The sequence below is a fragment of the Lontra canadensis genome, unplaced genomic scaffold (assembly GCF_010015895.1).
Source record: "Lontra canadensis isolate GAN:19392208 unplaced genomic scaffold, GSC_riverotter_1.0 scaffold101, whole genome shotgun sequence".
NCBI lineage: Eukaryota > Metazoa > Chordata > Mammalia > Carnivora > Mustelidae > Lontra > Lontra canadensis.
Window position 1 is genome coordinate 5,249,500 of NW_022631095.1, and position 26,274 is coordinate 5,275,773.

The 26,274-nt window shown below is 46.7% G+C and overlaps 1 protein-coding gene across 2 annotated transcripts in view; it reads left to right on the plus strand.

Annotated features, from left to right (window-relative positions):
* The window catches only part of IKBKB (inhibitor of nuclear factor kappa B kinase subunit beta), a 59,432-nt gene extending 47,068 nt beyond the window's left edge, over window positions 1-12,364 (plus strand). For both annotated transcript variants that reach the window (XM_032838082.1, XM_032838083.1), the window contains 10 exons: window positions 594-717; window positions 1,281-1,432; window positions 1,616-1,677; window positions 2,751-2,860; window positions 4,453-4,502; window positions 4,591-4,690; window positions 4,899-5,046; window positions 8,169-8,296; window positions 10,527-10,617; window positions 11,675-12,364. In XM_032838082.1, the coding sequence (XP_032693973.1) occupies window positions 594-717; window positions 1,281-1,432; window positions 1,616-1,677; window positions 2,751-2,860; window positions 4,453-4,502; window positions 4,591-4,690; window positions 4,899-5,046; window positions 8,169-8,296; window positions 10,527-10,617; window positions 11,675-11,740 (1,031 nt within the window). In that variant the 3' untranslated portion in view covers window positions 11,741-12,364. The remainder of the gene's footprint in view (window positions 1-593; window positions 718-1,280; window positions 1,433-1,615; window positions 1,678-2,750; window positions 2,861-4,452; window positions 4,503-4,590; window positions 4,691-4,898; window positions 5,047-8,168; window positions 8,297-10,526; window positions 10,618-11,674) is intronic.
* Window positions 12,365-26,274: the final 13,910 nt, after the last annotated feature.

A 26,274-nucleotide genomic window follows, 5' to 3' on the forward strand; every position in this document is an offset into this window, starting at 1 on the left:
CACATTTAGAATAAACAGATCAGGAGTCCAAAGTCTTCGTTCCAGACTTCCTGCCTATTTAAACATGTTCTAGTACTACTGGTTGAAGCTGAATTTTTAGAAAACTTCATATGACCTTAAATGTTATAAACATAAAGGTTTATTAAAAGCATACAAGCTTATATACATGTGAGTGTCTGTACATGGGTCACAAACTGTTTCTTCAAATCGATACTTGTAGGTATTTATTGACTGGTCCATGCTGGTGCTATTAATGGGGTACAAAAAAATAAGTGTGACAGTAACCAGACTTCTCACCCAAAAAAGTTATGCAATAGCATAGTAGTTCTTCTTTTTTTTTTTTTCTTAAAGGATTTTCTTTATTTATTTGAGAAGGAGAACACAAAGGAAGAATGAGAGGGAGAAGCAGACTCCCCTCGGAGCAGGGAACCTAATTGGGGCTCGATCCCAGGACCTGGGGTCCTCACCTACTGAGCCGCCCAGGCGCCCTGCATAGTCACTAAAAAATGTAAAAACACCAGTGATGTCGCGAGGCAGGACATGGTTAACCTCAGGGCGTTATTCTCTGACAGTCACATATGTCTCTGTTCCAGTTCAAGAGCCCAAGAGGAACCTGTCTTTCTTCCAGCTGAGGAAGGTGTGGGGCCAGGTCTGGCACAGCATCCAAACCCTGAAGGAGGACTGTAACCGGCTGCAGCAGGGACAGCGAGCTGCCATGTACTGTGCCAGGCGTTTTGGGACTTATTTTAAATTGCTTGGTGGCTTTTGCCACAGGGAGGTGGCGGAGGCAGGGGTCCAGAAGCCACTGGTAGGAGAGACAAGAGGGAGACACTGGTTTGGACGGGCAGGAAGTGGTTGGCTGGGCAGGATTGAGGGGGAGGCCCTTTTAGACATTACGAGGTGAGGGAGGTCAGCACATGGAGCAGGAGGGTACCGAGGGCCGGGCTGGCTGAACTAGGGGCTGAATTTGGACTCTGGAAAAGCTCCTTGGAATTTGGGTCAGCAAAACTCCCCTGACTCATGCCAGGGACTGCCCAACTCCCTCTCCGGGTTGTTGCCCTTGGCATGGCACTGGGCTGAATTCCAGTTTTGGTGCAGAACCTCGTGCTCGCTGAGGGCTAGGAGATCGTCTTTATGATTAGAGGGGGCTGCTTTTGTTATGACAATAATAATTACAGTAGGGGCCTGCCTTGGCGTTTGAGGTGGTTTCAGTATTGTCCAGGAAAAGCTGTTTGGATCCCAAGGATGCCAGAAGGTTCTGTTTCTTGTGGTCCCTGCAGGATGAATCTCCTTCGGAATAACAGCTGCCTCTCCAAGATGAAGAATTCTATGGCTTCCATGTCTCAGCAGCTCAAAGCCAAGTTGGACTTCTTTAAAACCAGCATCCAGATTGACCTGGAGAAGTACAGTGAGCAAACGGAGTTTGGGATCAGTGAGTAAACTCTCTGCATTCCGCTTGGAGAGACCATTCCTGTCTTTTTTTTTTTTTTTTTTTTTTTTCTTCCTGAGGTTTCTTTTGCCTCTTATAATTGAGTTGTTTATTTCTATTTTGGTTTTGTGGTGTTTTCATTTTGTTTTTCTTTTTTTTTTTCCCTATTTTTTTTTTTTTCCCCAGCGTCAGATAAGCTGCTGCTGGCCTGGAGGGAAATGGAACAGGCTGTGGAGCTCTGTGGGCGGGTAGGAGACTCCTGCTTCTAGATTCCTGTCCTTACTGAGAGGGGGGCTAAGGCTTCTCACTGCCTTTTCTCACTCTCTCCTCGAACACTGGATCAGTTCGTGAGTCCGAAATCCGGTTGTCCTCGTCGTGCTCTCTGACCTTGCCTGGGCCTTGCTAGAAAGAGGCTAGGGTGGTAGCCAGTAAAGCGGGCCCTACGAGGGCAGATGAAGGAACCACCCAGACCTGGCGCAGCCTTGAGTAAGGGAAAATGGGCAGCGTCCTTGCAGGCAGCCCAGACCCCTTCCTCTTAGAAAGGGCCTCGGATGAATGTTCGACACTCCATCCCACCAGGGGTTTTGCCTAGTTTTGTTGAGACACTAAATCGATAGGACAAAAATCGACTTGGACAAAAAGCCCAAGCATAAAGTCGTAGGACAACATAAATCCAATACCACTGAAAAACGTTAATTGTGAGGTAAGGGAGGTAAGTTTAGCTTTGGTAAACCCCACACAAATGGAAGACTGAAGGCTCCAAGGCCTTTTCTGGACCTTTCTCCATTTTCTGCTGTGAACTTGGGAAGGGACCTTCACCTCTGTGTCCTAACAACAGTTTCCATGAATCCGTACGGGCATGTGTGCTTCCAGGTGGGTATGACGTAGATAACCACCCCTGCCCCAGTGACAGTGAGTGCTGTGTCCCACCCTGGCTCACACTCGCCTTAAGCTCTGCAACAGGAGCCTGGGCCTCCCCATAGAGGATGGACAAACGAAGGGAAGAGAAAGGAATGTGCTTCGGGCATCTTCTCTGTGCCAGGCCTGCTGCCGGGTGCTTTACCTGCCGTATCTTACCTAACCCCGCAGTGGCCCCTTAGAAGCCTGTTGCGTGGCGGAGGGAGGAGACTCCAGCCTGGGTCACACAGCTAGAAAGTAAGGGTCGCACGCTCAGAACCCCGGCCATCGGACTCCAAAGCTGCATCCCTTCGAGCCAGCCAGTCGAGACTCTTCAGTGCATCTGGAGGGTGTTGCCCCCGAAATCGCGTGCCTCAGAAGGCCCTTATTACTTCAGTTGACATTAGCACAGCTTTTTCCTTAGGAGAACGAGGTGAGGCTCCTGGTGGAGCGGATGATGGCGCTCCAGACCGACATCGTGGACCTGCAGAGAAGCCCCATGGGGCGGAAGCAGGGCGGCACGCTGGACGACCTGTGAGTAGCCCTGGGCGGCGGGCCCACCCGCAGGCACCCCAGACAGGCTTCTGCATGGGTGTTGCCAACAGCCAGGGGTGCGGGTGCGGTTACCCAGGCAACTCTGCGACACTGTTCCGTGGGGCCCATGAGCCTCTGGCGAAGCGTCGTCATGGCATGTTCCAGAGATGGGCACATGGAGAGTTCCGGAGATGGGCGCAGTCAAACCACTGTCACCGCAGCCTTCATTTACGCATTTCTCGAGTGGCGAGCAGAACTGTCTGACCTCACAGAGCCGTGAAGGTCACATCACACGACTCTGATAGAGCAGGCGTTCAGAAACTGTAAAGGCTGTGACAGAGGCTGCATTCGCCACGCTAACTGAAGTCATTGTCCGTGCGGCCCCCACTGATCCAGGCATGGTTCAGAGACCAGAAAGTAGAACAGAGAAGGAGCCTGGCCGGTCTTAAGAGTTTGAACCCAGAAACCGTTCATTTGTATCTTTATCAGGAATTTGGCCTTGACTCCGAAGGGAATCACGGGGAGCTCCCAGGCTGCAGGTGGGAAGGGAAGCAGGCGAGCGGCCTCAGACTCACAGGAGCTCTGGCTTGGGCTCAGCCGGGTCCCTCCGATGCCTTTACTAGGGTTCTCAGGCTCAGAAGCTCAAATATCAGAAATCTGGTGATTCGGAGTCTGTCTTTTCGCCAATCATTTAACCCTTTATTCTCCTTTAGTTTTCAAATGAAAGTCACTGCTGAAAATATCAGCCAGTTTCAGTGTTGAAGCTGGAAAGGGATAGAAGTTTGTGTTGCCTTTGGGCTTGAGTTTTCAAGGAGGCGCCCATATTCTCTGGGCTTAGACCCAGCCCAGTGATGGTACTGGGGTCATTATTGCAGAAGCCATATGGACAGGAAATTCCAAAGGACAGAGTAGAAACTCGCTTCCTTGAGACTCTCTCTCATTAAACCTTAGCGATGGTTCGGGTTTGGTGACGGGGCCATTATTTCCTTGTTGGAGGCATCACCTGTGCCATCTCCAGGGGTGATAATTTTCTCCAGTCAAGACAATGTCAGTCTTGTTTCTAAAAGTCAGTAACTGTTCTGGCAGAAATTAGCTAACCAATGGTTTGGGTTTTTTGTTATTTTTATTTAGATTTTATTTATTTATTTGACACAGAGAGCTATAGTGAAAGAGAGAACACAAGCAGGGGGAGCGGGAGGGGGAGAAGCAGGCATCCCACTGAGCAGGGAGCCCAATGCAGGGCTTGATCCCAGGACCCCAGGATCATGACTTGAGCTGAAGCCAGACGCTTAACGACTGAGCCACCCAGGCAGCCCCCCTAAGCAGTGTTTCAAATGTGCTTATTTGACCTTGCATCTTTTTTTTTTAATATTTTATTTATTTATTTGATAGAGAGATCACAAGTAGGCAGAGAGGCAGGCAGAGAGAGAGGGAAGAAGCAGGCTCCCCGCCAAGCAGAGAGCCCGATGCGGGGCTCGATCCCAGGACCCTGAGATCATGACCGGATCCGAAGGCAGAGGCTTTAACCCACTGAGCCACCCAGGCGCCCCTGACCTTGCATCTTGACAGAGCTTCTCCTTTATATGTTTCAGAGAAGAGCAGGCAAGGGAGCTTTACAGGAGGCTTCGGGAGAAACCCAGAGGTATGTGGGGCCTTGTTTTGTCAGCGCACGATGTAGGTGCTCTCTGCCGGCCCCCTTGAGGAACTGTGGACTCCTTCCCTCTTTCCAGACCAGCGAACGGATGGCGACAGTCAGGAGATGGTCCGGCTGCTCCTCCAGGCCATCCAAGGCTTTGAGAAGAAAGTGAGAGTGATTTATACGCAGCTCAGGTATTCGCTCCAACTTCCCTTCCGAAGGGTGGAATTTGGAAGAGCAGTGAGGCTGCCCGTGGGGTCATCTTCTCACTCCCCTCTGACTCACTTAACCTGCAGAAAATTTACCCACAGCTGTTGTTGGATTCATAATTCCTAAGGATTATGTTCTCCTGCTTTCTCCAGCCCCAATGCCATTGGAGCTTGTCACATTTGTTCTTTACAGTAAAACTGTGGTATGCAAGCAGAAGGCTCTGGAATTGTTGCCCCAGGTGGAAGAGGTGGTGAGTTTAATGAATGAAGATGAGAAGACTGTTGTCCGGCTTCAGGAGAAGCGGCAGAAGGAGCTCTGGAATCTTCTGAAGATCGCTTGTGTGCGTGAGCCCCACGGCCCAGCCCTTAGCCCTCAGTAACCCCTGCCTCTTGGGCCCTTTCCACCTCTGCTGCTGTCACCACCCTCCAAGGGGGACCACAGAGCCAATAGCCAAGCCCTCTGCTGCCGCCGCTCCTCTCTCACCGCCTTCCTCTGGCTGGGAGAGGTCAGGGAGGGGTGGGGTCAGGCCAGGCCAGGTGTTCTAACTTCCGACTGCATGTGTTTCCTGAGGCCACTGTAGTCAGGTGTCGCCAGAGTCACTCCCTTGCGGTTCTGGAACCAAGGTGTTGGGGGGGGCTGAGCTCCCTCTGCAAGCTCTAGGGGAGAATCCTTCCTTGCTTCTCCCAGCTTCTGGGGGCTCCAGGCGTTCCTTGGCTCGCAGCCGCATCATTCCAGTATCTGCCTGTGTCTGCACAAGGCCTTCTCTCTGTGTCTGTCTCCTGGGTGTCACGTATAAGTACCCATGCCATTGGATCTGGGTCCCCTCTCAGTAGTCCAGGATGATCTCCTCTCAGGATCCTTGACTTCATCTGTGCAGACCCCCTTTTCCACTAAGGTCATATTCCCAGCTTCCTGGAGTTAGGACATGGGCGGATCTTTGGGGGACCTCCGTGCAGCTCACTACAGGGCATGTCTGCAGGACTGGTCACCCTCACCCAAGTCTGTGCTGCTCAGTACTGTCCCTCGTACTTCCTGTGCCCGCTGACTTACTGTCCATTTTATTTATTCATTTGAGAGGGAGGGAGACAGCGAGCACAAGCAGGGGGAGAAGCAGGCAGAGGGATAAGTAGATGCCTCGCTGGCTGGGAGCCCGATATGGGGCTCAATCCCAGTACCTGGAGATCATGACCTGAGCCGAAGGTGGACACTTAACCATCTGAGCCACCCAGGCACCCTCCCCCAACTGCCACTGTTGCTGTAGCTGAGATTGCGCTGCATGTTGCTCAGAGAGAAAATGGGACACAAAAAAGAGCCTAAGACAGAGAAGGAGAAGAGCCAGGTAAAGGCCACGGAAACCAGAGCTGATGGGAGAGAGACCTGCGCCGTGCAGGCTGCAGAGAGGTTGCCTGGGACGAAGACCAGTTTAGTCACTGACACTGTTTGACAGAGCAAAGGGGAGAATGGGACGATAGTTGCTTCAGGTAGAAGCAGGATGCAAGGGTGGTGTTTCTAAGATCATGGGCTGGATCTGTAGGCCAAGCAGAAGGGGACAGTGCACCGGGACAGTCACAGTGTTAAAGGGGCAGGAGACAGTGGAGTCTGCAAGTCGTGAGAACAACGGGGTATCAGCGAGATGAGTGTGCATGGCTGCCTTGGCCTTGAGAAAGTGTGGGTGATGTTTCCTCCTGTAAGAAAGGAAGAAAAGAAAAAAGGAAAGATGACAAGGAGACAAGTTGAGGAAGGAGAGGGAAGTTGAGGTACTCCCGGGGATGGCCTGATCTGCCATCTGCATTCATGTGACGTTTACTGAGCCCTGACCATGTGCGCAGGAGCCTAGGAATGTGATGAAGATAGGTAAAGGAGGAAAGAAGCATGGGCCCTGACCCAGCAGCTCATAATTTGGTGAGGGACATGCACAGGGAAGTGAATTTGAATTTGGGGGCAGTAAGTATTGTTCAGCAGCTCGAGTGCTGTAAGCTGGGCTGTAGCATGAACGAAAAGAGCCTCTTGAAAGGGAGGGAGGCACAGGGAACATCCACAAGGATGTGTTGCTTCGGCTGAAGAATGAGTAGGAGTTAGGTGGGTAGGTGGTGAGGACCTTCCAGAGCGAAGACTTGGCTCTCTCCGAGGCCCAGGACGTTGGCCTGAAAGAGTGGCTGTGTTCTGGGTGCTACACGCAGAGTGTTCAGGTGTGGGGGGCAGGGTGTCGTGTGGAACGAAATGGGGAGGCAGGCAAGGGCCGCGCATATGCAGGCCACACTTTGTTCTGAAGGCATAGAAAACACCCCAGAATTTGTCTTCATCTTTTGTGCTGCAGGAGGTTAAGTATGGGAATGGTATGATCACATTTGGGCTCTAGAGAAATCCCTCGTGGCAGCTAGAGAACCGATTTGAGGCTTGGACAGACCTCAGCCTCCGAGAGGGAGGGGCCACTCTGGGGGTGGGGGCTGGAGTCATGGAGCCCCTGTGCTTCGAGGGACAGGGCAGTGGAAGGGCTGCCCTCCCGCCATACTCTCAGGCCCAGGCAGAGCAGAGGAGGCAGATGGCTGGTTCTCTCAATGGGTGACAAGCCGCAGGGTGAAACTGGGTGCTTGACTGACAGGTCAAAGCTGGACCTTGACATTCAGCTGGAAGGAAGGATGTGGAACCAGGGCTGGTCCTCCAGCTCGCAGGGCTGAGTGGGATTGAAGTCACATGGGCTGCAGCAAGGGCAGGAGCCAGGTCCATGAGAAGATGGCGAGGCCACTGGACCGGGTGTTTGGCTGGAGGCTTGACATGAGGTGCTGGGAAGGTTGACAGTAGGTCACATCTGCGGGCTGCAAGCAACTAGAGCCCCAGCCGCTGGTTTAACCTTGACTGAGGGGGAGTGGCTGCAGCAGCCAGTGCGCCCCGGGGCGGAGGGGGTCAAAACATTGTGCTTTTCTTCTCGGCTGTCCCACAGACGGTGCGACTCACAGAAAGCCACTTACAAGCTTCTCGTGTGTCTCAGTCTTCTACTTGGAAAAACAAAACCCTGTCTTAATTTCTTTGTTAGAGTTCGTTAAGCAGTCAAACTAATGAATTAAACCTGTGAATACAGGTACTCAAATTTCCCTGTATTTAGAATCTTTTATCAAAAAGTACACCTATAGTGTCTGCCTTTGGCTCAGGTCATAATCTCAGGATTCTGGCTCTCTGCTCAGCAGGGAGTCTGCTTCTCCCTCTGCTTCTGCACGTGTGTGCACTCTCTCTCTCTCTGTCAAATAAATAAATAAAATCATTTTAAAAAGTACACCTATAGACAAAGATTTTCTAAGCCGAAATGCAAACTGTGGTCATGAGAAGGGATGTTGAGTCATAATTTATAGGACTAGCTAGTGTCTGGTGACCAGTTGTTTCATGAGACATTCCCATGGTGGGAATGCAAAGTTGTGATCATTTGCTCCAAAATTCTGTTGATTTTCTTTTGATTTTGTCCTTCAGAGCAAAGTCCGTGGTCCTGTCAGTGGAAGCCCAGACAGCATGAATGCTTCTCGCCTCAGTCACTCGGGTCAGCTGCTGTCTCAGCCTTCTGCTGCCCCCAACAGCTTACCCGAGGCCATCAAGAAAAGGTGGGTCACTCTTCCATGCCAGGCGTGATAGCCACGGGTGTATCGGGAGGGCATGGAAATGCTTGTTTATCATTGAGAGATCATTTCATCTGTCTAATGATTTCGTGCATGTTTTTCTTTGTGTTGGTTCATATGCCAGGCAGATGTATTTTACTCTCCCTGTCCCATGTAATTTGCTAGCTAAGTACTTTTCTTGTCTGAGGACTGGATTTCTAATTCCTTAATGAGGATATGGAAAGTGCTAGTCATGTCAGCCATCATCTGTTGTTCAAAACTGTATTCCCCACAGGGCATGCTCTGGTGGCCACACCACTGTCATCTTGCCTCCTCCTTCACCTCCCACCACTCTGAGTTACCAAGCTACAGTTTGCCTCCTCCTGCCTGTCCTCAACCCCCACTCCTCCCTTGCTTTCCTCTCCATTCTCCTGGGCCATAGCCACGAGGTGGTGAACAGAATGTTTCCCCTCCCTGCTTCCTGTTGAGTACCACCTCCAAGCCCTTTCTGTTCGAGTGAATCTTCACAGAATGCCATTGGATCAAGTTGTTTTTTTGGCTGGTAACTATTAGCAGCTTCCCACTCCCCTAGAGGATCCAAGCTGAGCTTTTTCAGACTTAAACAGCCACCTTGGAGCCACTCTCCAGGCTGATCTGCTGTTCCCATACAAACTCTTGGCCTAGTCCGATGGTTCTGGAAGTCTGATCCAGACCAGCAGCAGCAGCCACATCTGGACACTTGTTAGATGCAGATGCTGAGTCAGCAGCTCAGAGGTGGGCCCAGCAGGCAGCTTTTCAGAAGCCTGAGCTCGTTGCTGATGCTCGCTGAGGTTCCAGAACCTCTGGCCAACTTCCTGCCCTGGGTGGTCCTCCCATCTGCAGGACATATCTGCTGTCCAATCTGGTTCCCCCTCCTCCAGTGCCCTGACCATTTCACACGCAGAGAGCTCTCTCTTCTTGGACTGCCTGTGTGGGTTTTTGTTTCTAATTCAGCCCCCTGCAGTTTCCTCAACGCCTTCTACTACATGTCAGGCCTTAGGCACTGGCAATGGTTAAAATCATTCCCGGGACCCAGTCTTCAGACATGGAAAATAGATTAATGATTGCCTAGGGCAGGTGGAGGGGGGGCGATGGGAAAGGGCTGATAATGGGTACAAGGCTTTCTTCTAGATGATAAAAATGTTTTAAAACTAGATTGTAAAGATTGTGTCATTCTGTAAATATACTAAAACCATCGAATTAATACAGCTTAAATGGGTGAACTTTATGGCATGTAAATTACATTTCAATAAAGCTGTTTTAAAAGTCCTGTTCCTGTGCTTGGGGAGTTCCTAGCCTGTGTGTTGTGGTACTAAATCACATGTGGCCTTAGATTCTTAATTCTCCCCACCCTGCGGTGAGCTTAAGGATGGTAACCAGGTCATGTGTCCCTTCCATTGCCCTCTGGAGCTGGCACTGAGCCTTCTACCTAGTTAGTAGCCACACGGAAGGGGCTGAGCAAAAACATGGCCTGTGTTCCTTGCAGCAGAGCATCATGCTTTGCAAGGTGAGCGGTTCCAGGGCACTGTCTCCCTGCACTGGGCATAGTCCCCCTGTGATATCCTGGAGGCTCTGGAGAAGTCATTCCAGGAGCATAGGTTGTCTGTATGTGTCATGGAGCCAAGGTTGGAACAGGACAGTGGCTTATTGTACTCTCCCCTCTCTCCCCACCGAGGTTCTTGAACTGACGGGTGCATGTCTAATCCTAGAAAAGAGAGAATGGATCAAATTCAATCAGTTCCCAGGACTTGCTTTTTCATAGATCTCTAGAAACTGTGGAAATTGTGAAATTACTTGGTCTACATAATTTTTTTTTTTTCTATTTCAAAAATTGGAAAACAGGTGATTTGTGTTATATCTTCAGATTTTGGCAGTTTGGAGAGAATTAAATTCAACTATCTAGTTAAGTCAGAGCGTGCTCACTGACTTCTAACTTCTAAATTAAAAAGAGATTTTCTTTTTCCCACTGTGAACGGTAATGCTGACTTATGGCTGGGTGTGGGCTTCTGAAAAGTGCTTAGCAAGGTCAGTGAGATTACTTGTCAGGACCTGGCACTTGAAGACCCTCGGCGTCAAAATAATTGGAATTTAATTTTTAAAATCTTGTCCAAAGCTCTGTAGCCTCTTTTCTAAACAAGAGTGTTATCTCTGAAAAACCACGTCGAGCATTTTCTAATACTGTGATCCTTTTCTCCAGTGGAGAGCTGGTGACTGAAGCACACACCCTGTGTTCGCAGCTAGAACATGCAATGCAAGACACCATCAAAGAACAGGACCAGAGTTTGAGGGTAACGGGCTACGTAAATCCTCGCTATTCCGTGTCCGTCTTTTCCCCGGCAAACCAGAAAAAGAAAACGGAAAGGCAATCCAGCATGTCCTCTATCTCAGTCTACGCTTAACGATTTCGCAGTACATGTTATTACTCACAGCAATGCTAACAATTACTGAAGGGGGACAGGCACTTGGTGTGCAGTATTTCATTTAACCCTCGCAACACTCCGTTTTTATAAGGGAGGTGACGTCATTCTGAGAAGGTCTTTCTCTCCCTGCTGAGCGTCTGTGTGTGGGGAGTACTGTGCAAAACTCGGGGGACAGGGCCAGACCCTGTCACAGCACCCCCTCTCAGGGGGCTTAGTGGTAGGTAGTACTAGTTACAGGGAAGCCAACCGGACAAAAAGTGAGTCAAGACACAGGTACATTTTAAGGCAAAGCTTACGTTGCTGAGAGAACCCAAAGTCATTCCTCAGCTTTTGAAAGGCCCTTTCCTGCCAAGACTGTGACCTGTTAGCTTCCCCCTGACTTCTCAGTTGTCAGAGGAATCAGACGGGACACCACTGGTGATTGTAATCACCTCTTACTTAATCGAGTGTCTATCTCCGGTGAGGGGCTTTCTCTGTTCTGCGTCGCTGTGTGTCCTCCTCCTGACAGGGCATATTTTGAGCATTTCACGGCCGAGGGGCACTTCTGCCAGAGGAAAAGGAAGTCTCATCCGGCCGTTTCATCTGGTAGGGTTGGAAATGGGTGGCTGAGGTAGCTCTCAGAACCGCCTACCCACAGCGAGCCTAAGTGAGTGCTGTGAGCCTCCGGTAATACTGAAACTCCCCGTCTAGTTTCCGTGGTCCCAGCATCTGAGGGACTTCTCACTAGGCCAAGGGAAAGTTCCTGTATGGTTTTGAAAACGTAGGTTTAGCCCAAGAGTAGCCGTTAATAAGAAAATTACTATTAATGAGAGGATTGAAATTTCCCTGTAAATTGTGCTGGTTTAAATTGTGCTGTCCCGAGGAAGACAAACAACCCGGGGTGTAGTGGTGGCCCTGTATTTTTAACGTGCCTGTTGACTTTCAGTCTCTAGACTGGAGCTGGCTACAGACAGAGGAAGAAGAACAGAACAGCTTGGAACAGGCCTCTTGACTGTGTGGGTGGCCTTGACCACCTGATGGGGCTGCCTGGCCTGAGGTTCTCCCATGCTGGCCCCCTGCTCTAACGACGTCCCAGAAGTCGTCGGCACCCAGACAAAGGATCCTCTCACTTTCCCTGGGAATTATGACATTCACCGCGGGCCAGGGGTGTGGCCCTCCATGGGCACTACCAGCAACGTCGTCTGCACACTGGAAAGTCCTCCCTCACAGAGGCTCAGCAAACACTGAGGCCAGGCATGAGCTGCTTCCCCTGCTCTGGAAATGTGCGTGAGGTACTTGCCCCACAAACCGCTGGACAAATGTCTAATGGGACTCTTTCAGGACAAAGTATGAATGACACTTGTTAGCCTGTCCTCTCCTGACCCCTCCCGATCTCCAGAGGCCCTGATCCACCTGTCCTCACAGCTAGTGTTTCATCTGGATTCGGAACCAGCCAGACTTAAACGGTAGACTTGCCTGGCCCCATTCTTTCTCTTCTTCTTTTCATTTCACTGCTGCTAAAACGTCCCTTTCCCCAACAACTTTAGTGGTCGTGCTCCCTCCTAGGTACACGCTAGCTCTCCCCGGCCACCATCCTTTCCACCACAGGGTGGCTCGCGAGAGCCAGTGCAGAGGAGCAGCGCAGACGAGCAGCTTCCTTCCCTCGGGTCCCTGAGACCACCTGGGGGTGAGTCATCGTGGGGAAGAAGGAAAGAAGAAGAGGGGACCTGTCAACCCCACATCTGCCGACACTGTGCCCACTCCTGCCCTTGCTCAGACGCAGCTGCGTGGGGCGGCGTTGGGCCAGGGGAGCTCCTGCTTCTGTCATCTAGCAGTATTATTAAATTGACTTATTTAAAAAATAGTTTCTATATTTTGTAACAGAACTCAAACATTTGCACCGGGCTCCACAATCTATTTTTACAATATTTATGGTTAGGACTTGGGAACTCAAAAACCAACTTAACGCAAAATGTCATAAAACCGAGTAGCACGTGGGTCATGTGGTGCGGGGCTGCACTTAGCACGGCTTCTTCGACATTTCACCAGACTTCTGTGCATCAGAGCAGGAAAGCAAAACGAGTCCGGATGATCACAAATAGGCGAGTTTGGTCGGAGAAAGAAGTTGGAATAGAGGAGTTTCACAAACTGGCTTCCATGGAAGCAGTGCAAGGGTTTCATGGTCAAGGAAGTTTGGGAAACCCTTCAGGCTTTACTTGTCTCTTGGAGAGTCACGCTGTACACTGGCATATTAAAGTTCTTGAGAGTCCTGTGGTTATAAACTGCCTTAACCCTGTCGATCTGTTCACGGAACACATCGGACAATAGAGCCTTTCTCCTTCCCGCCCCATGTGAGTGTCACATTTCTTAACATCCCGGAGAGCTGGAATTGGAGACAGCATGATTTTGGAAACACCGGTGAGGAGCATAGTAGGAAGTCAGACCACAAAGACAGGCTGGGATGGGGCCAGACTGGGGAGGGAATGAATGTTGGGCTAAGGGTTTATGGGCTTATTTTATGGGCACTCAGGAGTCACTGAAGAATTCTGAACAAGAAAATGACATCGCCAACAGAATGGTTTAAAAAGACCAGTGTAAATGGAATATGCTAATTGGGTGAAAACTCGAGGTAGGACTCCCAAAAACATGAAGTAGGTGTACCTTCCCCAGTCCTCCCTTTGAGTATAACTAAAATCCTTCCGCGTTATCTACACAAGTACAAGTAGTCGCTGAAAGGTAGAAGGCCAAAGACCGGCTGGAGAACTTGGACCCGAGCAGTGACGGGTGGTGAGTTCCCTGGGTTTTCCTTTTGCCTCATCTGCCCCCAGCTGGGTGGGGAGAGGCCAACCCACAGGCCCAACTGCAGAGCCTGCTCCCTCTAGTGGTGTTAGACTCCCAGGGCCACCGGAGCAAATTCCCACCCTCTGCGTGGCTTACCACAGCCTCGACCTGTTCTTTCTCAGTTCTGGAGGCCAGAAGTCCCGGCTGAGGTGCTGACAGGACAGCGCTTCCTCTGAAGGCTGTAGGAGAGTCTTTTCCTTGCTTGCTCTAGCTTCTGGGGAGTCCAGGTGATCCTTCCCTTGTGGCTGCATCTCTGCCTCCAGGATCCTGTTGCCCTTCTGTCTTCTCCTGTCAAATCCGCCCCGTGTGCCTAATATTAGAATCCTTGTGACTCAATTTGGGGCTGATCCGGATAATCCAGCGTAACCTGGTGCCCACCCCCCCAACCTGGCACCCATGCACAAAACTGGGCTTCTACCTCCAGGGATTTCTTTAGTCTTGGTTTTTGGTTTGGTTTTTTTTTGTTGTTGTTGTTGTTGTTTTAGCTTTTTCTTTCAAAACAATTTCTTTTAAGTTCTTTTAAATTTCTTTTAATATAAATATTATAGATTAACAGGAAGTTACAAATAATTACAGATGTACAGGAAGTTGCAAATGTTCTCCTTCACCTGGTTTTTCTTAGTGGTTACATCTTATGTAACAACACTACAATATTAAAAGCAGGTGAGTGATGCCGGTTCCTGAGTGCCTATAGTTCTACGCCATTTTTTCATGTGTGATTTGTGTAACTCCACTAGAATCAAGATACAGAACTGACTTATCACCACACAGGTCTCCCTCAGGTTTTCCCTTTAAACACCCACCGTCCTCCCCTCCAAGATTCCTAATCCCTGGAAATTACTAATTTCTCTTTATTCTCCATCTCTATAATAATCTTTTGGGAATGTCATACAAATGGAACCAGATTGTGTATGACATTTGAAATTAGCTTTTTTTCACTCAGTGTAACACTCTTGTTTCCATCTGAGTTGTTGTGTCCTTTTTACGCCAAGTGGTACTCCTGGCTATGGATCTATCACAGCTTGTTTAACCACTCACCTGTTATAGGAAATTTTGCAAATTGACAGTAATCTATTTGCTAGTCAGCAAGGCTAATTTTATCTTTATCCTTTATTCTAGACCCATCCTGATGAATAAATGAGGTAGCATTTCCTTTTCCCTCTATGTCATCTTGACCCCAATTTAAGCAAGATTCAAAACTTTAAATAAAGATATTATGGCATATAATTTGATGTTATAATTGATAGAATTTCCTAGAAAACCGTTGTTCAATAGAACTTTGTGTGATGATGAGAATGTTCTAATCTGTTCTGGCCCGTAGGTAGCTACTAATTACATATGACTGTTGAGCATTTAAAATGCAGCTAGGGCAGCTAATGAACTGAACTTTTATTTTATTTAATTTCATTTTAAATGTTTTTTTTAAAGATTTATTTGAGAGAGAGCACAAGCAGGGGGAGAGGCTGAGGGAGAGGGAGAAGCAGACTCCCCACTGAGCTGGGAGCCCAACGTGGGACTCCATCCAATGACCTGGAGATCACGACCTGAGCCGAAGATAGACATACAACCATCTGAGCCACCCAGGCACCCCTCCTTTTAAATATTTATAGTCACATGTGACAAGTAGCTACTATATAGGACAGAGCAATTTGAGAGGAAAAACACTGTCTTTACAAGATGTGTTTGGAATAGGACCAACATGTATGAATTGGTTATTATATGCCAAACAGTGAACTAACTTTGCTTGAAATGCGTGTTTCATCAATTCTACAACACATTTTTTTCTCAGTGGGCTATATCTTTAATCAATAGCAGGTCACAGTTATAGGGATCACTGTCGGTTGTGAATTACACATGTGAACTCGGTCGTGGCCATCACTCAGTGGAGCTGTATCCGTTTGGTACCACCCATGTTGAGTTTAATTGCCTTTTTAAAATCTCTTCAGAAATATTACCCTTTTGGTTTGATTTGAGACAGAAATTGACTGTACCCAGAAAGGCATAAAAACAAAGCAGTGAACATAAATCTGATATTGGCCAAATAAATACTTCTTGAGGCTATATGACTGTAATTCCATATTTTCTTTCAAAGTTAACAGTCAAATTTTTATGGGTCCTAAGAAAGGAATATGCCTCGAAGTAGGAGAGCTGTCCATTTGTCACCAAACTATAAGCAAAAGAACTGTTTATCACGTGTCAAGCAATGCCGCAGAAGGCAAGAGAAATTGCCAAATCCCTCAGAAGAGCTAGAAAATTTCAAAACAAGAGGCTGGTGTGACTAATCCATTTGTCATCCAGGATTACAGTGAAGACATTGTGCCACAGTTTAATTGATAGCATTTTTTCCCTTAGTGGTACATAAAATGAGGGTGTTTCTTACAATTCAGTAGATTTTTGACTGTTAAAAATGTAGTTGCCTGCAGTCCTCACAATTCTAATGAGGTAAGTCCTTTCATTATCTTCATTTCATCCAGGAGGAAACTGAGGCATGGAGAGTTTTACTAAGGTTAAATTAAATCTGACCATCTTGAGAGGGCTAAGAGGTGTCTCAACAGTGACCTCTTTCTTGGAGGTGTTGAGGAATGGGCAGAAGTCTAATTTTTCTTAACACAAACTGCCTCCCGGTTGGTTGGAATGTTGTTTAGTTACTGTGCCCTAACATCAGGATGTTCAGAGTTTTTAAAAAACTTGTTCTGTGAAGATTTGGCAAATATACAGATATACAGAGTATTGTAATAAACTTCTGTATTCTAGTCACCCAGATTCAAATTTATCAATACTGGACAATCATATTATCTCCTCACCAGCTGCTCTATTAGTGAAGAAAATTTCAGACATTAAAATATTTCACCCATATGCTTTTCAGCATGTATCTCTAAAAGTGTAGCCCCTTTTTTTTGGTTGTTTTCATCATAACTATAATACTATTATCATAATTCTTTCATTCAGGGTCCAGGCAAGGGAATGAAACTACACAGCAGATTTAACAAGGAAAATTTAATATAACAGGGAATTGGCTTCTTAACCAACTGAGCCATCCAGGTGCCACCCTCCCTTTTTTTTTTAATTTTTAATTTTTTTTAAAGATTTTATGGAATCTTGAGGCTCCTGGATGGCTCGGTCATCAAGTGTCTGCCTTCAGCTCAGGTCATGATCCCAGGGTCCTGGGCTCGAGCCCTGCATTGGGCTCCCTGCTCTGGGAAGCCTGCTTCTCCCTCTCCCACTCCCCCTGCTTGTGTTCCTGCTCTGTTTCTCTCTTTCTGTCAAATAAATAATCTTTTTACTTAAAGATTTTATTGAAGCCAATTATAAAACTGGTTTCTAAAGGGTAAGGAAAACTAAGAATGCAGGAATAGCAGAAAAAGAGAGTAGCCATAACCCCAATAGCTGAAAAAGCTCCACTCCACACCCCCCAACCCCACTGCTCCGCGCCCCCCCCACCCCCGCTGAGATCCAGACTGCATCGAGGGGCTGTGGCTGTGGCTTGCCACTGGGTGATGAGGGAGTTTGGTGCTGAGTTGGCCAAACTCACTGGGAAGCTGCTGTCCAGGCGCTATAGAAAGCTGTCCATTGGGAGGAGCTGCACCGCGCAACTCACCGAGAAACTGCCAACAGGGGTGGTATGGCACCTTTGAGGTGCAAGGGGAATCTTCCTGCTGATTGCCACACACGCTGGGAGCTGCTGGTAGGAGCCCACCGGAACCAGGAAGAAGAGCCCCTTCCTCTTCCAGTGTTCCTCTAATGTCCCTTAGGACGGAGCTTGAAATTGTGCCAGTTGGCAAGAGAGAGAGGTCCAGTAGCAAAAACAAGACAACGAAGGATGGATTTGGAATTAAGAAGCAATAGATCAGCAATCAGCACGGTCCGCCCCGCTGACTCGTCAGCTTCCATATGCGTCCTTCTCCGTACATTGAAACCTCCATGCAAGAACTAAATAACTGTTTCCACCTACCAGGATACAGCTATCCTTCATAAAAATCTCTCACCTTTCCCCCTGAATCAAAAGATGCACAGACCCAACAATCACTGTATCTCTCACTAACCATATAAATTGCTCCCCAAATTCCAGCACACCTAAGCTGTACAGTGTATCTTCAACAGCTTGTATATAAAATAGTATTGGGAAGGAGAGAGAAGAAAAAAACAGGCAGCACATGCAAATAAGCATACACATAAGAGAAAAAATACACAAAGCTATAGAAGTCCTTGCATCTACATGTGGTTCTGTCTTCCGTGAGCCTGGAACTGATGGCTACAGGTTTATTTTCCCACTCCTCATCCCATATTTCCCCTGCCCACAGCCACAGCCTCAGCTAGTCAGGATTCTTTGTCAGGTGTAGTGATCCTAAAGGATCCAAGTCCAAAATCGTACAGACTCCCTTTTTTTGCCATAATTTTGCATTAATCTTAACTATTGCATGTGAAATGCATCAAGAGAAGCCCCAGAAAATCCCCTGGTTCCAGACATAGTCCTCACTGCCCTGATTGTGTAGCAATCACTCAGTTTCTCCTTGGCAATCAGGATCAATCATTCTAATCAGTAGTAACCTCTTTTGGCCTTTTGGCTCAATGTCAGAGGAACCCGAAATTTCCCAATTCAATGGAATCACTGTGGTGCTGCTGGTTGAAGTGCTCCAGACAAGAAGAGATCAAGATTGCCAATGTGGGAAGCCCAAGTTTTGCAAGTGGGTTTTTATATATGCAGTGAGGGAAGTCCCTCCTACTTTTCACGCTTTGAATCCCAGACGTATGCATTCTCACTATAAGGAGATAGCATCATGTAATGCTTTCTGATTCAATGTACAGACTGCATCCTGTGAAATAGAACTCCATCTCGATCGGATGTTGTGGCCAGCTGGTCTCATAACCATGTCTTCCATTAAACTAGTCCAATTTCAGGTATCCCAGGCACTTTTGGATGATGGGTATGTGGCTTTGCTGTGCAATGAGTTCTTTGATCAGAAGCAATGCTTTAGGGATCACAGTTCTTTTGAGTCCACAGACGGTGATGCAAGCAGAAGCAGACAGGGAAGGCAACTCCACGTCCAGACTATGTATCTATTCCAGCAAGAAATCACAGTAAGAATGAACATCTGCTGCTTCTAATATCATCCAACTGCCATTAATTGGCTGCCTTGCTTCCCAGGGCAGTCGTGCCATCTTGGGGGCTAGTGTTAGTCTCTGTTGGCAGGTCAACAGTAGCATTACCTGGTCAGACTTCATAAGAGGACTTTGAGCCTTGTTGTTGAGCCTGTGCATTGTTGAGCCTCCCTCCCCGTCTCCATGGCCACTGTGGTCATAGCCTAGGGAGCAAACAGTGAGATGGTGGGGCCAAAAGACTGACTGACATCCACACACCGTGTAATGCTGTCAGCCTTATTATCAAGAGCCTCCTGGACAGTAGACATCCTTTGCTGGGCAGTCACGTGAGACGCAGGTGTCTTCAGCCTTGCGTCCATTGTGAGAGGCTCATCCCCATGCCTCTTCTCTGTCCTCCCTGCTGGCAGTCTTCCAAGCCTATTCTACAAGTTCCTCACCATCCAGCCAATCCAATGGTAACAGCCCACGAACCGGAGCAGAGCCATACTTCTAGCCATCTCTTACTGCAGACAAAGTGGACAAAAACTGTACTGTTCAAAATTCTGCCCACCAAGAGGATTTTCCTGTGCTGTTACCCTCCGAATGGGGGGTAGGGCTGTAGCTCTCTCCTTTCAGGGTACACCTGCACGTCACATAAAGCCATTGATACACCAGGCTGCAGTTTTTCTTCTTTAGGTAACTTGCCCTAAAGGACATCACCCACACGCCGCAGACGTGGACTGAGAGAGAGGACACAGCAACATCAGCCAGGGCTGAAGGGCTCTGGGCCACCTGCTCGTGTAAGTCACTCACCCCTTTGGATCTTCTTCCAATTACCCTTCGCGCCAACGAGGACAAAGATTCTGACCTCTATCGCCACACTTGATTTACCTCTTTGACCTTCCTATATTGTTACTTAAGTCATTGTTTCAAAATGTTTTATCTCTACAGTTTCTTTTTCACTGGTTGTTTCTGGTAGAGAAGAATTAATGTTTGTAAGTCAATCATGTGTCTGGGAACCTTGCTGAACATCTATTAGTTCCAACAGTTTATCTTGATTCTGTTGCATTGCCTGTATGAGTTACTCTTAGCTGCACATAATTATGGTTTTGTCTTTTCTAATACTAATGCCTTTACTGTTTGCACAATTGTGTTAATAGCAGACATCCTTGCTTTCTTTTGAGACTAAAGTTTCTCTATAAAAAAAAAATTTTTTAAAGATTTATTTATTTGAGAGAGAGAGAGAGAGAAAGAGAGGGAGTGAGCGCCTGAGCAAGGGGAGGGGCAAAAGGAGAGGGAGAAGCAGGTTCCCAGCTGAGCACGGAGCCCAAGATGGGGCTGGATCCCAGGACCCCGAGATCATGACCTGAGCAGAAGGCAGATGCTTAACCAACTAAATCACCAAGGTGCCCCTCTCTGTCAAAAATTATGTTTCCTGTGGGCTTCTGGCAGCATCTTTATGAAGTAAAGGATATTTTCTACTATTCCAGTTTTCTGAGCCCTAAAAAACACAAATTGGGGGACACCTGGCTGGGTCATTTGGAAGAGTGTGACTCTTGACTTGTCATGAGTTCAAGTCCCACATTGAATGTAGAGATTACTTTTTAAGAAATCAAGTCAAATCAAATTACAAATTGGTTTGAACTTGTCAAATGCTTTTTTATTTGTATACTGAGATAATGTGATGTATTTTTTCCTCTCTCCTATTACTGTGAGGAATCCTTTTAGATTTTCCTGATGCAACTGTTCTTGCATTCATAGAATAAACTCTAAATGCTCATGATTTTTAAAATAAACTTTATTTTTAAAAGATTTTATTTATTTATTTGAGAGAGATAGGAAAAGAGAGAACAAGCAGGGGTGAGCAGCAGAGGGAGAGAGAAGCAGACTCCCTGCTGAGCAAGGAGCCCAACAGAGGACTCGATCCCAGGGGTTTGATCCTAGGACCCTGGGATCATGACCTGAGCCAAAGGCAGACGCTTAACCAACTGAGCCACCCAGATGCCCCAATAGACTTTATTTTTTTAAGCGGCTTTAGGGGTCGCCTGGGTGGCTCAGTCGTTAAGCCTCTGCCTTTGGCTCAGGTCATGATCCCAGAGTCCTGGGATCAAGCCCCACATCGGGATCCCCACTCTGAGGGAAGCCTGTTTCTTCCTCTCCCACTCATTCTCCTTGTGTTCCCTCTCTCTCTGTCAAATAAATAAATAAAATCTTAAACAAACAAAGCAGTTTTAGGATCACAGTAAAATTGAGTAGAAGGTACAGAGATTTCCCATACACCCCATGCACTCACAAGTTCATAGCCTCCCCCACTACCCATATCCCCGAGCAGAATGATACATTATTTACACCTGATGAACCTACATTGACACATCATTATCATCCAGAGTCCATAGTTCACATTAGAGTTCAGCTTTGTGTTGTACATTCTATGGATTTGGACAAATTTTAAGATTTTATTTATTTATTTGACAGAGATCACAAGTAGGCAGAGAGGCAGGCAGAGAGAGACAGAGAAGCAGGCTCCCTGCCGAGCAGAGAGCCCGATGTGGGGCTCGATCCCAGGACCCTGGGATCATGACCTGAGCTGAAGGCAGAGGCTTTAACCCACTGAGCCACCCAGGCGCCCCGGATTTGGACAAATTTATAATGACATGTACCCATCATTATAGATAGTATCATACAAAATAGTTTCATTGCTCTGTAATTGTTTGTTTTTAAATTCAGTCACCTAGGGGCGCCTGGGTGGTTCAGTCTGTTAAACGTCCAACTCTTGATTTCAGCTGAGGTGGTGAGATAGAGCTGGGCATGGAGCCTGCTTAAGATCCTCTCTCTCCCTTTCCCTCGGCCCCTCCCCCCACTATATTCTCTCTTGCTCTAAAATTAAATTATATTAAACTAAAAAACATTTAAAAATTCAATTACTTAATATTTTATTTGAGATGTTTACACTTATTTTTATATCTGAAATGACCCTATGCTTTCCTCATGGGCATTCAAAAGAGAATATGTCTTCTATGAAACTGATGGAAGTGTTGACTTTTTCCATGGCTGATGCTCATGGCCTTACCTATCATGTTTATGTTGATGGCTGTATCTATATCCCTAACCTTCAAATATGTAGCTTTACCTCTGTGGTAAACATACCTAAATACCTCAAAAATACGGAATTGATTCTCTCCCCACCCCCCAAACCTGTCATTTGTATCACTATGAGCTCAGGTGACGACACTGCCATCCACCAAGTGCTACAGGCAGAGATGAGTGACCATGCTAGACTTGTCCTCACTCCTCTCCTCCAAGACCTACCTATTCTTCACCTCTTAATTAAAAAAAAAAAAAAATTTCCTCTCACACTCTCCTGCCTTAGGTTCTTAAACAGTCTCCCTGATTCTAACATCTCCCACTTAACAAGAATTCATCCTCTACAGTCCTGTTAGAGTGAAAATTGGAAAATGTCACTTGGCTGCTTGAAACCCTCTGGGACTCTCCAGCACCAAAGACTAATGTCTGGTCTCCTCAGTCCAGCAGACACTCATCTTGATTTCTAACCTCGTACTCCACCAACTTCTATGCGGTGCTCGATTTTCCTAATATATACCCTACTCTTCTCTGTGAAAAATTTTTTTTACATGCCTCGTCTAACCTCATCCTGTTCATCCTCACGGGTGGCTCTTCCTGTTTCTAAGCTGATTCCGTGACCTCTCCCTGAGCTCTGAACTAGCTGCAACCCCATCCCCCCCTTCCCACTACACACACACACACAAGGAGTTCTCTAATCTAGCCTTACTCCTTAAAAGCAATTTATTCCTGCCTCATGGTTTTAAATACCACACAGATGCTGATGGTTTCAAAATTATACCGCTAGGGGCGCCTGGGTGGCTCAGTGGTTAAGGGTCCTGGGATGGTCCCTCATCCATCAGCCTGCTTCTCCCTCTCCCTCTGCCTTCTGCTCCCCCTGCTTATGTTCACGTGCTCTCTCTCTCTGTGTGAAATAAATAAAATCTTTAAAAAAAACAAAAACCATACCTCCAGCTCGGACCTCTCTCTTGAACCCCAGGATAATATATTCCACTGTCCCTTCAGAATTGTTAACTAGATATGCATCTCACATTCCAAAAGTCAACTCCTGATTTTTCCCTCCCAAAATTGTTATTCGCGGTCTTCCTAACACCTTAAACGACAGCTCTGTTCTTCCAGTTATTCAGTTAAATAACCACGGACTCACCCCGCCTACTCTCTTTTTCCCACACCCCACATCCAATTTATCAATGAGTCCTGCTGGTTCAACCTTCAGAATATATCCAGAACCTGAATGCTTCCTGTTTCCTTCAGCATCGCCTTCCGCTCTCACTTTGCTACTACTGGTCTGGTCCCCTCTCTGTCCACTGGGCGTGCTCCGTGCTCCTTGGTACCATCACCGGCCGCTCTCATCCTTGCTCATCCAGGCCTACCTGCACTATCTTCCTCGCTTAACAAAAGGAATTGAACGAAAATGACTTCATTTCAGATGAGCTTTTGTTGGTATCACCATTTGTAGGAATGGTCACATAATTTATACCCATTTGCCTAGAACTTTTTAGCCTCAGAGTCGACACGAACATCGAACATCGTTCTCTGCCTGGATCACTCTCTCCCCCAGAGAGCCTAGTGGCTTCTTTTCTCTCTGCTTACATCTCTCATATGCAGCCCTATCAGGACATCCTCTATACTGGTACCCATCTCCTACCCCGCCACCCAGGGAAATGTCCCTGTAACTCTGTTATCTTGACTTGTTTTTATGTCATTGTCACCACCTGATATATTATTTGTCCCTCTATACATCCATTAAAAGGCTCCACGAGATGGGACTTGGTCCATTCATTGCTGGGCAGGGCTCTTGGTGGGTGTTCAATGTTTGTTGGTTGAATGAGCACTGCTAGTTCACACATATTTTGTCAGAAGTACCTAACATTATCTCTTTAAAGGGTTTAGGCTTTTGGAATCCTGAAATGAGACACTTGTCTCTTCTTTTGTGTGTGTGTTTTATCTTTTATTATTTTATTTTATTTTATTTTATTTTATTATTATTTTGTTTAGCTCTGTCTCTTTATGCTGAGGAAGTGAAACAAGTAAATTTTTTTGCTTGGGATGGGTAGAAGGAATGAGGAAACTGACAGTTTATATTTCAAAAATCTAATCGCCCAACTCAGTTCTTACTTTTCATTTTCCTCAGAGTCCACAGACTTGTAGGTTCTAAAGCAGAGAATGGATTCTTTTTTTTTTTTTTTAAGATTTTATCTATTTAACAGAGAGAGACACAGCAAGAGAGGGAACACAAGCAGGGGGAGTGGGAGAGGGAGAAGCAGGCTTCCTGAAGAGCAGGGAGCCCAATGCAGGGCTCAATCCCAGGACCCTGGGATCATGACCCAAGCCAAAGGCAGACGCTTTGGCAGCCAAACCCAGGCGCCCCTGGTTTCTTAAGGGTTTTTTTTGTCAAAGCAAAACATTATTCTCATGGAAATTTAAGGTCTGTTATCACTTGATTTACTCCACCCAGCTTTACCCCCAACCAGCTTGGCTTACTCCCTTGTATTACATGGAATCTTTCCAGTTTTCACAATATGTAGTGTTGCTTAATGTATCTTTCATCATTCTTTCTCCTTTTCCCCTACTATGCTCAATCTCATGCAATAAATGTTTACTAAGAAAAAAATGTTAACCAGTTAGGAGCCCTTAAACAGTACTCAGTGTTGTTTTCCAACTTAAGTTTTGTTAGTGACATATCTAAGGGTGCATATCTAAGGGTAGACCAACTTGTCTTGGTTTTAGCCCTCAAAGTTCTGTATCCAGGAGCCCCTCAGTCCTAGCCAACCTGGGCAGTTAGCCACCTTACATCATGATGTGTCAATATCCTAATTTAAAATATTTGATACTTCAGCAAAATGGCAATTTAGGATATTCATTCATGACGGATTTGCTGAGCCCCTATTCTGTGGCAAACAAAAACTAAGTCCCTACTCTGTTAGAGCTTACAGTCCACATTAGGGGAGGGAAAACAGAGCAGGGAGTAGATAATAGGCAAGTAACACATGCGTACGTTTCAAATCATTTTCATGGAATGGAGTAGTTCCGCAGTAATAGAGAGGGCATGGGGGCTGCTCAGGAATGTGACAAGGATATGACCACATGGCTGAGACTTGAACGATGGGAAGGTAGCCAGGCAGAGCCCTGAACAATGAGAAAAGAGCTCTCAAGCAGGTACATGTGTGTGCTACATAACAATACATGTGCACTGACAAAGGGGAAAATGGTGAGAACTCAATTAGGAGAATTGGAAGGAGATAGATCATATTAGGCCATTGGAAGGAATTTGGAATTCATTCTAAATGCAATGAAAGTATATTTAAGTAAGTGAATGGCGTGTTGATACACATTTTTTAATATATATTTTTAAAGATTTTATTTATTTATTTGACAGAGAGGAGAGAGAGCACAAGTAGGCAGAGTAGCAGGCAGGGGGAGAGGCAGAAGCAGGCTCTCCGCAGAGCAGGGAGCCGAACGTGGGGCTGGATCCCAGGACCCTGGGGATCATGACCTGGGCCAAAGGCAGCCGCCTAACCAACTGAACCACCCAGGCATCCCTGATAGACGTTTTTAAAAGACGACTTTTCTCCTATTTGGAGAATGGCCTGTAGGGGACAAGAGCAGAACCAGGAAGCCCACTGAGGAGGCTACGGCAGCAATCCGGGAGTGAGATCATGGTAGATTGGACTAGGGTAGTGGCAGTAGAGTGGGTGAGAGCAATTCAATTCAGAGAATGGATTCTGGAGACAGAGCAGACAAGACTTGACAGATTGGATGTTGGGTGTGAAAAGAGTCTTTAAGAATGGCTCCTAGGGTTTTGACCTGATGGCAGGGTGGATTAAAATGTCATTAATTGAGTTGGGAAAAAGTTAAGAAGTTAGTGGGGCAAAAATCAAGAGTTCTTTAGGAAATTTATTAGTGTGATGCTTACTATGGACAAATACAGACATCCAGCAGGCAGTTTGATATACGAGAGTAGAACTCAAGTTCAGGGCTAGAAATACAAATCTGGGAGTCTTCTAGCTGGCATGACATTTTAAACGGTGAAACTGGACAGAGTGGGAAAGCCGGTTAGAGGAGCAAAGCCTGAGGCACTTTCCCAGAAAGGCTGGAGAGTGGAGGAGGAGCCAAGAACCAGCACAAACATGCAGAAAAAAACTTAAGGAGTGGGTATGAAGGAAGAAGGAAAACGCAGAGCATGTGCTATCTTAGAGCCAATTAAAAACAAATTATTTCAAGAAGAGAGTGGTTTAAAATGGATCAAATGTTACTGGTTGGTCCAAGAAGATGAGGACAGAGAATTGATCACCTGCCTTGGATTCTTTGGCACTGATTTTTAGACAGTATAATCCTCATATCACTCCCATATAAAGTATTTTATACTCATACAAAAATGGCATAATACTTATTTAAAAAATGATCCCACAACTCCCTAAAGTTGTTTCATTTTTCAAAGGTAAATAAAAAACTTTTTTTCTTTTTTTCTTCTTCTTCTTCTTTTTTTTTTTTTTTTTTAGAGAGAGAGTGTCCCAGGCCGGGCAGAGCCTGACTTGGGGCTTG